This window comes from Gopherus flavomarginatus, chromosome 8 (genome assembly GCF_025201925.1).
Source record: "Gopherus flavomarginatus isolate rGopFla2 chromosome 8, rGopFla2.mat.asm, whole genome shotgun sequence".
NCBI lineage: Eukaryota > Metazoa > Chordata > Testudines > Testudinidae > Gopherus > Gopherus flavomarginatus.
Window position 1 is genome coordinate 1151528 of NC_066624.1, and position 12658 is coordinate 1164185.

At 44.1% G+C, this 12658-nt stretch overlaps 1 protein-coding gene across 1 annotated transcript in view; it reads left to right on the forward strand.

Moving 5' to 3' along the window:
• TEX11 (testis expressed 11) overlaps positions 1–12658 on the forward strand; it is a 138212-nt gene that overhangs the window by 67083 nt on the left and 58471 nt on the right. Inside the window, exons 15-16 of the mRNA XM_050964910.1 lie at positions 6120–6257; positions 10792–10851. Coding sequence (XP_050820867.1) covers positions 6120–6257; positions 10792–10851 — 198 coding nt within the window. The remainder of the gene's footprint in view (positions 1–6119; positions 6258–10791; positions 10852–12658) is intronic.

Consider the following 12658-nt stretch of genomic DNA (forward strand, 5'->3'; position numbering starts at 1 on the left):
CCTACCTGTATTTTTTCCAAAACTCCACACTTCCTCTGAAGACAAGAGACTTCACTCCCTCGATGTTTGGCATGCCCTGGCATTCTACCTGCGAAGAATCAAACCCATTAGGAAAACAGACTTTTTATAGTCATAGCAGAGAGATTGCATGGGCAAGCCATATGCTCTCAGAGGATTTCTAAGTGGATTTCGGGATAAATCTTAGAGTGCTACAAGATAGCAAAAATTCTTCCCTCTGGGGGGTGTTATAGCTCACTCCATGCAAGCAAAAGCTGCCTCCACGGCATCCCTATCTGATGTCCTACTGCAGGGCTGCCACTTGGAGTTCTGTCTGCATGTTTGTGACACGTTACACTCTAGTTCATGCCTCAGCTGCAGATCCAGCAGTGTATCACAAGCATCTGTGCTACCTGCTTCTACGTGCGCATCTCCAGTCTAAACATTGCTTGCCAATCACTCCTGTGGAATACACATAGGGAATATCACTCGAAGACATAATGGAGGATACTTATTGTAACTGGAGGTTCTTCGAGGTATGTTGTCCCTATCTGTATTCCACTACCGGCACTCTATCCCTTCTGCTTTGGATCCTGTTGAATTTGCGGTCAAAAGAGGAACTGGAGAGATTTTGACCTGCACCGCCTCTTATACGCTTGGTCTGAAGCATGAGGATAGCTCCTGTGCATGTGGAGGCCAGCAGACACTACTTTGAAGAATTTCTGGACTCAGGTGCATAGTGTGCATGTGTACCCTCACACGTGGAACACAGATAGCGATCACACATCTTGAAGAACCTCCAGTTACAGTATTAACACTCACAAACTATGTTAAAAGAAAATTAAGATTGCAAAGTAAAGCAGTCAGAAGTTATGAAATGCCAGAATTAAGGCTCCTGTGCTACTTGAATGTGGTTCCCTTGTGTGTATGTATATGATACAATCTTTAATTGCATGATCAGATGTTATTTTTTCTACAAGGTCTCTTTCTCCTTGAGTGCACAGGATGGACAGTACTCACTTAATGAGCAGCTACTCAATATTTTTGTTTTCTCCTCATTATTCAATGTGTGACCCCGTGCTTTATTTGCTGAACAACATCTAAATCTTGTACTGAAGACAGAATTATTAAATTCCTTATGGGTTTTTGTATGGCACTTATCATTATAGTATCTGAGGGCATCTCAAACGTTAATTTATCTTCACAACACCCTTCTGATGTGAAGGGATGGTACTGAGGCACAGAGAGATTAAGGTCAAAAGCATCCACTAATTTTAGTTGCCCAGTCTGAGATAAGTAGTGCCTGATTTTTCAGTGTATTTGGCATTAACTAGCACTTTGTATGAGCAGAACGTATTTCCCGTTGACTTCAGCTGCAGCTGTGAGTGCTTAGCACTTCAGCACATCTGACCCCAGGGTATCAAGTTGTGCAGCCTGAAAATGAGGAACACACAATTAGTAACCAAGCTTTTCAAAAGGTAGTCAAGTGACTTGCCCAGCATCACATAGGAACTCTGTGGGAAAGGCAGGAAAAGAATCCTTTTTTTTTTTTTTTTTCAGGGCAGCAACTGCCTTAGCCATGATACCATCTTTTCTCTTTTCAGTCCCCTACCTCCTTCACTACATACCTTTCAACCTTTGCATCGAATGAGGCTGAGATTCTACAGACAACAGCTTCCTTTACTACACAACCCTGATTCATCCCTAGAATAGGCCCGTGTTGTACACTAAATGAGGCAGGGTCCTGTGAAGAAAAAAAATGTAATCATGCAGTTAAAGACTGTATAATAGTACAGATGCATAAAGGGCTAAATTGAGATGGTACCGATTCCTGAATTCTGGAATATCCCACCTTTGAGTGTTTTACTTTGCAACTGTAATAATGCTCTTGTAATTCAGTTTTATGTGTGTAATTTTCTAAATTTTCCAGGACAAACTGAAGAAACAAATTCCATCATATGGCATCATATTGACACTGACATGGTTCATGTGTAGGGTTAGAACTTCCAGATTCACTGTACAGACCTCTGCCACTTGAGCTAACAGAGTAACTGATAGCAGTAGTAAGTCATCATCCTCTATGTGGACCAGAACTAGAGGGGAATGGGACACACTTTGTTAGTGAGTTTCACAACTGTTTGCTGACAGCAGAGGAAAGGTGAGACTAAGGATTCTTGGGTTCCATTCCAGGCTCTGAAGGGGTGTGCTTCCAGTGGGTGCAGACTCTTCTGCCCATAGTCCCCAGCATCCACCCTTCTGCCCCATCCCCTCCAATCTGCCTCTGTTCCAGTCCTGTCTTTCCCACCTCTGGCTCCTTAACCTAATTCCATTCTACTCACCTCCCCAGTCCTATTCTCCACTCCTCAGGCTTCTCATTTCATAGAATCATAGAATATCAGGGTTGGAAGGGACCTCAGGAGGTCATCTAGTCCCACCCCCTGCTCAAAGCAGGACCAATCCCCAACTAAATCATCCCAGGCAGGGCTTTGTCAAGCCTGACTTTAAAAACCTGTAAGGAAGGAGATTCCACCACCTCCTTAGATAACCAATTGCAGTGCTTCACCACCCTCTTAGTGAAATAGTGTTTCCTAATATCCAACCTAAACCTCGCCCACTGCAACTTGAGACCATTACTCCTTGTTCTGTCATCAGCTACCACTGAGAACAGTCTAGATCCATCCTTTTTGGAACCCCCTTTCAGGTAGTTGAAAGCAGCTATCAAATCCCCCTCACTCTTCTCTTCTGCAAACTAAACAATCCCAGTTTCCTCAGCCTCTCCTCATAAGTCATGTGCTCCAGCCCCCTTATAATTTTTGTTGCCCTCCGTTGGACTCTTTTTCCAATTTTTCCACATCCTCCTCGTAGTGTGGGGTCCAAAACTGGATACAGTACTCCAGATGAGGCCTCACCAATGTCAAATAGAGGGGAATGATCACGTCCCTTGATCTGCTGGCAGTGCCCCTACTTATACAGTGCAAAATGCCGTTAGCCTTCTTGGTAACAAGGGTGCACGCTGTCAACTCATATCCAGCTTCTCGTCCACTGTAACACCTAGGTCCTTTTCTGCAGAACTTCTGCCTAGCCATTCGGTCCCTAGTCTGTAGCAGTACATGGGATTCTTCTGTCCTAAGTGCAGGACTTTGCACTTGTCCTTATTGAACCTCATCAGATTTCTTTTGGCCTAATCCTCTTTTGTCTAGGTCCCTATGTATCCTATTCCTGCCCTCCAGCATATCTCCTAGTTTAGTGTCATCTGCAGACTTGCTGAGGGTGCTGTCCACTTGCCATCCTCCAGATCAGTAATGAAGATACTGAACAAAACTGGCTCCAGGACCGACCTCTGGAGCACTCCGCTTGATACCGGCTGCCAACTAGACATGGAGCCATTGATTGCTACCCATTGAGCCCGAGGATCTAGCCAGTTTTCTATCCACCTTATAGTCCTTTAATCCAGCCCTTACTTCTTTAACTTGCCAGCAAGAATACTGTGGGAGACCATATCAAAAGCTTTGCTAAAATCAAGGAATAACACATCCACCCCTTTACCCTCATCCACAGAGCCAGTTATCTCTTCATAGAAGGCAATTAGGTTAGTCAGGCATGACTTGCCCTTGGTGAATCCATGCTGACTGTTTCTGATCACTTTCCTCCTTGCCCAGCAAGTCCCAGTTCCACCTCCCTCTTGGTTCCTCCTCCAGTTGGTTTTTCCCTTGTCTCCCCATTGGCTCCCAGTCAGTCTGCCTTCCTGGGCTTCTCATCCAATCTCAGTATCACTCCTCCATTTCTTGCCCAAGTCTCTCCCTTCCCCGACTCCTTGTCCCAGTCTCTTTACCCAGCCAACCATAGTTCTCTCCTACACCTTGTGAGATTGGTCTCTCCTCTCCTCCCTGGTTCCTTAGTTCCACTTTTTTTGTCCTGCCAGTCTCAGTCTGCCCACGTCTTTCAGCTTCTTGTCTGATCTCAGTGCTCCTTCCTGCAGCCAGCGACAACTAGTTCCCGGTCCCCACCCTGTTTCTCTCACTAGGACCCAGCTTTCCTCTCCCTCCTCAGTTCCCAGTCTCCTTGTGCAGCCAGTCTCAGTTCCAGTTTCACTAGGCTCCTTATCCCAACCTACTTCTTTCTCTCCCCATGCTCTGACTTTTGTCCCCTCGGCATTCCAATCAGATGACTTCCTCCTCTACGCTGTCTGGGTCCTGCAAGGAGATCATTAAGAGCACAGGAGAGAGAGGCTCCGTCCTGCTCTTAGTTCCAGTGCCTAGCCCCACTCTGGCCTGGAGTAGTTAGGAGCAGCCATTACATGGAAAGTCGAGCTTCACCTCCTAGTCCTGGGCTGGAGGAAGGTTGCTCATTTGCTCGGTGGAGATAGGGCATGCACAGTCTTGTCACATGTATGAATTATAAGGGGATGGAACGTACTCAGTTGCTGTGTGTGGATAGTGTATGCACAGTCTGTCCAGCACTTGGAGCTGTGAGACTACTGAGTATACTCATGGATAATGGAATCTTCAGAGATTTTAGTAGCTAGAATCTCTTAAGTCTCTACTGAGCATGCGCGAACTGTAATTTTTCAAAGGCTTAAAACTTGGCCAGATTTGGATGGATTTTCACAGTGATTACACAAGCGCCATCCCTGCCAAATTTTAAGTCCCCGTTCCAAAGTGCTGTTCAAAGAAAGTCACCAGAATTATTTTATGTGGGCAAAACAGCTGTTTCCCTAGCCTTGTTTTAAAAAATGGCTGAACTGTTTTTCCTGAAATTTTCTAAAAAATTCAATCTGAGGCAGATACATAGTACAAAAAATTTAAGTTTAAAGGATTAAAGTTTGGCAAAGTTACAAGTCACTGAAAACAGTTTTATCAAGGGAGCTGTTGGGTGACATTAATAGTATAGTAATAGGCAGGGCTATTGCTGCATGTGATTTTTTTCAGGTCTTTAATAATGTATTGTCCTCTGAATGGCTTTCTAATTCTGCAATATTCTTTTTGAGATGGGGTCACCCGTATTGTACACAGTATTCAGATGAGGTTGCACTATTCATTTATATAATTGCATTATATTTTCTATATTATCACCAACCCATTGCTTTGCATCCTAACATCTTGTTGGTGTTTTTGACTGCAGTTGCACATTGAGCAAAGATGCTCATTGAGCTGTCCACAATGATGCCCAAGTCTGTTGTGTTTTTTTTTTATTTATTACAGCTAATTTAGAACCCTGTGAGGTATATGAATAGTTAAATTTGGGTTTATCAACACTTAACTTCATCTGCCATTGTGTTTCCCATTCTCTTGTCTTGATACAGACTAACACAGCTGCTACTCTGAAACCTAAATAACTCTGTCATCTGCAAATTTTGCTACCTTACTGCTTACATGCCTTTCCAGATTGTTAATTAATATCTTAAACACCACATACCTAATATAGAACCTTAAATCATTCTGCTGTTAACTTTTAGTCATGATGAATATTGACCATTTATTCATACCCTCTGTTTCTCATCTCCAAAGTAGCTTTTAATCCATGACAATACTTTGCCTCTCATCCTATGACAACTAATTTTCTTTAAGGATCCTAGCCAAAGGCTTTTTGAAGCCCTAAATAAATTGTTAATTGGTTCTCCTTTATCTACTACTTTATTGACACGTTCAAAGAATTCTTACAGACAAGACATGATTTTCCTTTCCAGACGCCGTGCTGGTTAGACCCTGTTATATTTAATGAAGGGGAAGTCTGTAACAGGATCCAGTGGTTGGAAGTTGAAGCTAGACAAATCCCAACTAGAAATAAGGTGTAAATTTTTAACAGGCTGATTAATTACTGGAACAGTTTACCAAGGGTCGTGGTGGATTCTCTATCACTGGCAGTTTTAAATCAAGATTGGATGTTTTTCTAAAAGCTCTGCTCTAGGAATTATTTTGAGGATGTTCTGTGGTCTGTGCCATATGGGAAGTCAGACTAGATGATCACAATGGTCCCTTCTGGCCTTGGAAACTATGAACGTATTTAACTGTTTCACCCTTTTGATTCTTATGAAGCCTAATTTATTTAGCTTAGTAAAATGTAGTCAATTTAAACTTCAGTGTGGCTGTTCTTAATTTTTATTTTTTTTTTAAATTTTCTAGGCAAAAAACTACTCTGAAGCCCTTCAGTGGTATAACTATTCTCTCAGCTTCTATTCGTCTGGGCAGATAGATCAGAACTTGGCTAAGCTGCAGAGGAATATGGCTTCCTGCTATTTTCATCTGAAACAACTTGAAAAAGTATTTGTGTGTGTGTGTATGGTGTTGCAGTGTCAATGGGACTTGATTTTAAATTGTGACAGGGTAAAGGGGAATGGAAGTTTGTTCTGTAGCTTTTCTGTGTTGTTACATGATTACATGATTACACTTGGGACTTGAAGGTTTAAAAATGTACCCACTTAATTATTAATATATTTGTTTTCATTAGAGTCCCCCCACTTCTAGGTGCTGTACAGAGATAATAGAGGGCATGATTTCTGCCACAAACAGCATACAATGTAAAGAAATGATAGAGCAGAGAGAAGCGGTCCAGCAGATAGATAAAATGGCAAAAGTGGAGATTTGTCACATCTTAATAATAAAATGTTTTTGATACTAATATGTTTTAAAATGAAAATATAAAACTATCCCCATTTGCTACTTGACATGGACATTATTAATTGGGTAATTTATTAAGGGTATCATGGTAGAAGTTTTTCTTCAAAGGGGGCAATGGCGTTGTGCACCAGCTCAGAGAGATGGAGCAGCATGACTGCATCACTGGTGGAACACACAGATGGGGAGCAATGTAAAAAGACACAAAGGTGGAAAAGTGCGGGGGGGCTTGACAGACAAGAAGTTTGAGCCTAATGTGGTAGAAAAGCTGCTGTACAGCAAGGCTGCCATGGAGTTACTGGTAAATGGACTGTCTTGTGTAAAGTTTTATATTCCAGCATGTCATCAGACCACTAACTTCAATGAGCTGAGGAACAAAATGATTGCAATGAAGTATGTATTACAGAGAGGGAGCTTTAACAGCTGTAAAGACCTAGAGAGATCACATGGCGCAAGTGATCCTTGTGCCTCTTAACATAACAACTAGTGTCACCAGAACAGACTCAAAACTAGTATCATCTGTGTGTAAGTCTAAAAATCTTGCTACTCTTAAAATAGGACTGACTTAATTTTGTCTAAATTAAAAAAGCATCTTGAGCACTTGCTTTAAGTGATCACTAGATGGAGGTCTAAGCTATGTTTGTACTTTACAAATGATGTACAAACTTGTCTGCTGATACTGCCTGTGGTCTCTCATTCTGAATGGAGAGCAGAGACATGCTGTGAGGTGCAGCAAGAGCTGCTCCTTGAAGTTAGACTTACAGCAACTAGATTCATAGATTCATAAACTCTGGGACTGGAAGGTCATCGAGTCCAGTCCCCTGCCGTCATGGCAGGACCAAATACTGTCTAGACCATTCCTGATAGAAATTTATCTAACCTACTCTTAAATATTTCCAGAGATGGAGATTCCACAACCTTCCTAGGCAGTTTATTCCAATGTTTAACCACCCTGACAGTTAGGAACTTTTTCCTAATGTCCAACCTAAACCTCCCTTGCTGCAGTTTAAGCCCATTGCTTCTTGCTCTATCCTTTAGAGGCTAAGGTCAGCAAGTTTTCTCCCACCTCCTTATGACACCCTTTTAGATACCTGAAAACTGCTATCGTGTCCCCTCTCAGTCTTCTCTTTTCCAAACTAAACAAACCCAATTCTTTCAACCTTCCTTCATAGGTCATGTTCTCTAGACCTTTAATCATTCTTGTTGCTCTTCTCTGGACCCTCTCCAATTTCTCCACATCTTTCTTGAAATGTGGTGCCCAGAACTGGACACAATACTCCAGTTGAGGCCTGACCAGCGCAGAGTAGAGCGGAAGAATGACTTCTCGTGTCTTGCTCACAACACCTCTGTTAATGCATCCCAGAATCATGTCCAGGTCATTTTGAATTTTGACCCTATCCTCCAAAGCAGTTGCAATCCCTCCCAGTTTGGTATCATCTGCAAACTTAATAAGCATACTTTCTATGCCAATATCTAAGTTGTTGATGAAGATATTGAACAGAGCCGGTCCCAAAACAGGCCCCTGCGGAACCCCACTCATTATACCTTTCCAGCAGGATTGGGAGCCATTAATAACTACCCTCTGAGTACGGTTATCCAGCCAGTTATGCACCCACCTTATAGTAGCCCCATCTAAGTTGTATTTGCCTAGTTTACCAATAAGAATATCATGCGAGACCATATTAAATGCCTTACTAAAGTCTAGGTATACCACATCTGCCGCTTCTCCCTTATCCACAAGACTTGTTATCCTATCAAAGAAAGCTATCAGATTAGTCTGACATGATTTGTTCTTTACAAATCCATGCTGGCTATTCCCTATCAGCTTACCACCTTCCAAGTGTTTGCAGATGATTTCCTTAACTAGTTGCTCCATTATCTTCCCTGGCATGGAAGTTAAAAACAACCCAGGAAACTACAGACCAGTTAGTTTATTTCCCTTTTTGTAGATGGGCACTATGTTTGCCCTTTTCCAGTCTTCTGGAATCTCTCCTGTCTCCCATGATTTTCCAAAGATAATAGCTAGAGGCTCAGATAGCTCCTTGAGTATTCTAGGATGAATTTCATCAGGCCCTGGTGACTTGCAGGCATCTAACTTTTCTAAGAGATTTTTAACTTGTTCCTTTTTTATTTTCTCTTCTAAACCTACCCCTTTCCCATTAGCATTCACTATGTTAGGCATTCCTTCAGACTTCTCGATGAAGACCGAAACAAAGAAGTCATTAAGCATCTCTGCCATTTCCAAGTTTCCTGTTACTGTTTCTCCGTCCTCACTGAGCAGTGGGCCTACCCTGTCTTTGGTCTTCCTCTTGCTTCTAATGTATTGATAAAAAGACATCTAGTGTGATATTCTCATGAAGGTGAGGGCATTCACTTTCCTGTGTACACACCAGCTGACGTTGCGAGTCGCATGTCCTGTAGCAAAGTAGGAGTCTCTTGGAAACTCACTGTATTCTACTAATGTGTGTGACAGATGTTAGGGGAGCAGTGCTGCACCCTCATGTGTCTCAGCCCAGTAAAATTTCTGGAACTGAAGACTTTATAGAAAAGGTGAGCGTTAAAGAGGCTGGGGAAATAGTGAACAATTTACTGGAGTCTGGTCTCTGGAAGGGTGGAGTTGCGTTTTGGAGTTCTTTAGACCAGCGTTTCTCAAATGTGGCCACTGGGACTTTTCTTGTGGCTACAACAGGGGTGGGCAGACTTTTTGGCTGGAGGGCGACATCGGGGTGGGGAAATTGCTTGCAGGGCCAAGAATGTTGGGGTGTGGGAGGGGTGTAGTGTGCAGGAAGGGGCTCAGGGCAAGGGGTTGGGACAGACGAGGGGTGCAGGGCACAGGAGGGGGTACACAGTCTGGGAGGGGGCTCAGGGCAGGGGGTTGAGGTGCAGGAGGGAGTGCAGAGTGTGGCGGGGGCTCAGGGCAGGGGTTTCGGGGTGCAGCAGAGGTTCGGGATAGGGGGTTCGGATGTGAGGTGCAGGAAGGGTTCGGGGTGAGGCCTCCGGCCTGGCACTGCTTACTTGGAGTGGCTCCAGGGTGGCAGCAGTGTACAGTGGGGCCAGGGCAGGCTCTCACCGGCCCTGGCCCCATGGCGCTCATGGAAGTGGCTGGCACCACGTCCCTGCGGCCCCTCCCCTGAAGCTCCCATGGCCGGGAACGGGAACCACAGCCAAATGGGAGCTTCGAGAAGGTACCCACAGGCAAGAGCAGTGCGTAGAGCCCTCTGCCCCCCCACCCCCCAGGGGCTGCAGGGACACGGTGCTGGTCACTTCCCGGAGCAAAGCGGAACCCGTGGGCCATGGGGATAGTAATCCCACAGGCCAGATCCAGATCCCTGAGGGGCCAGATCTGACCTGCAGACTGTACTTTGCCCACCCCTGGGCTACAGCCTCCTGGGCTGTGATGGGGAAGGGAGGGAGCAGCGGCTCCTCCTTCTCCCTGGTGCTCCTGGATGCTTTGGTGTTGGTTGCTGGGGCTTCCAGCAAGTGTTGGGCACTGCCTCCCTCTAGAGACACCTGGGGCACAATGCTGGAGGAGCAGGCAGCTGGTGAGTTCCCCACCTTCCCAGGGGAGGTGGGACTCAGGATCTGGGCTTAAGCCCGGAGATAGCAGGGAGGTATGTTCTGGCTGCGAGGCTTTGGGTTCCAGCCCCGGGCTCTGGCTGTACGGCTTTGGGTTCCATCCCCTAGCTGAGGGGCTTCAGGCCCCACTGCTGCCCCCAGCCAACTCCCGGCCCATTGCCCTGACCCCTGCTGCCTCCCCCGATCCCCCATCCAGGGGTTAATTTGTGCTCAGACTTGCCGGGGCTGGATAAGTCTGCTATGAAAAGTGATACTTGCATGTTTGTTAATATCACTTTTCACAGCAGATTTACTAGCTAGCAATAAATAAATTACCATGATTTGGGTGTGTATATGTGCATATTTATTATTTGTTTTTTCCAAAAGCTAATTAAGTATTTTAGGAAAAAGTGTGAGAGTGGCCACCAGCAAGAGTTGGTGGCAGCACTCTGAGGCCACCAAATAATTAGTCCTGAGAATCCCTGCTGTAGACACCATGCTAATCACCATATTAGAGCTGGTGCATAGTTGCAGCTATTGTTAAAAAATGCCCAGATGTTTACATTCTAACCCTCTGTTTTGAGTTCCTCATAACTTTTAAAAACTTTAATCTTTTGGGCTGAAGTTTTCCAGATCTGGTACCTGCCTGAAGGTGAAACTTGGAGTAAAAAACATTCAACTATTTGTGGGTAGAAAGAGAGAGAAAAAATATTTTTCCCCATTAGAAAGAAATTCTTTCAATTTATTTTAGAGCTTTACAAGCAAAATGGCTGAGGGTATAATGTTTAAATTTAACAGAAACAGCCCTCACTGTGGAGAAGTGCCTTTACATATTCTTGGGATAGAGGGTTTTGATTTGGCTAAATCAGAAGAATTTGAACATCACACTTTGCACATCCGTAGGACATTTCTAACAGTAGTTCTTTAAAACCATGTTTGAACAGAAACTAGGCTGTAGTAACGTGTGTCTTAAGGGATCCTTTAATCTAACATGCAAAGACATATAACAAGCTCCAGAGTCTGAAGTTGAAGTTAGAAAAATTCAAATTGGAAATTAGAAATCTTCACAGGCAAAAAGTTGCAATTAACCATTGAAACAGGTTACTATATGATCATGTAATTAAAACCTATGATAGTGTGTAAACATGAGGGAACCAACTTAAAGTTGCACAGTGAACATTAATTATGTCATTGCCTAACTTGAGTGCTTGGCTCTGCAACCTTAATGTTATTTTAATGTTGTTTTGTGATGTAATTTCCTATTTAAAAAAAACAAATTAAATAATAATTATATCATTAGGAACTATACTGACCTCCAACTTGTATCATCAGCAGGGTTTGTGACCATTAGATCCCCAGCACTGACCTTTGCCACTTGAACTAACTGGTAGCAGTAGTAGGCTATTAACACCTCCATGGACCAGTCACTAGAGGGAGATGAAGACACATGTTTTAGCAGCGGGTTTCACAGCCATTTACTGGAAGCAGAGAAATGTAGAAACTAAGGACATCTGGGTTCAATTCCAGGTTCTGAAGGAGAGTTTTCTATAGTAGTTATAGATCTCTCTGCCCCTGTGCTTTCAGCTGTCCCAGTCCCCTTCTTCTCATATATACCTTCTGCTCCTGTCCAACCCTCCACCCTAGCTTTGACCCCGATCCCCCTCTACTCTTACCCATTCCCCACTCCCACTCCAGCTCTTGCCTCCCTCTGTGCCTGTCCACCCTCTTCCCATCCCAACTTCGACTTCCCTCCTCCTGCATGGTTCCTGCAATGCCTTCTTGTCCACCATTCTTCATCCCTCTGAATTCAAATCAGGCTCAGCCCCATCCCCTTTCACCGTGCTGACTGCTTGGTAGCATCAGGAGCATTGAGAGCATAGGAGAGACAGTCTCCCAGCTCTCAGTTGCTGTGCTCAGTGCCACGTTGGCCCCCTGGCTGATAGAAGGAGCAATTTCAGCAAAAGTCCTCAGCACCTCCAGTCAAGCTGGAGCATGCTTAGTGCAGATGGAATCATCAGAAAATGTAGCTGCCAAACTCTAATAAGTCTCTACTGAGTATCTATAGATTGAGACTTTTCAAAGGCTCCTAGCTTGGCAAATTTGGGTGAAATTTTCAAGGGACAGCAGAAGGCGAATCTCTGATACTAGGAGAACTGCCCTGACAAATTTAAAATTCCTGCTCCAAAGCATGAAGGCTCTAGAACTTCTTAACAAAATGGTTGTAATACTCTTTTAATTTGGGCCAAACAATGTATTTTCCCTAATCTCATTCTCAGAAATGGCTGAGCCATTTGACCTGAAACTTTCCAAAAAAAATTCAGCCAGAGGCAGACACTCGGCATGGAAAATTCTAGCTTGAAGGGACAAAGTTTGGCAACGTTGTAAGCAACTGGAAATAGCATTTTGAAGTGTCAAACAGTGTTAACTATTGATGGCACTACTAGCCTTCTTCACTTGTTATGCTGTACCCCGAGGTGGGTCCTTGGCAGCAG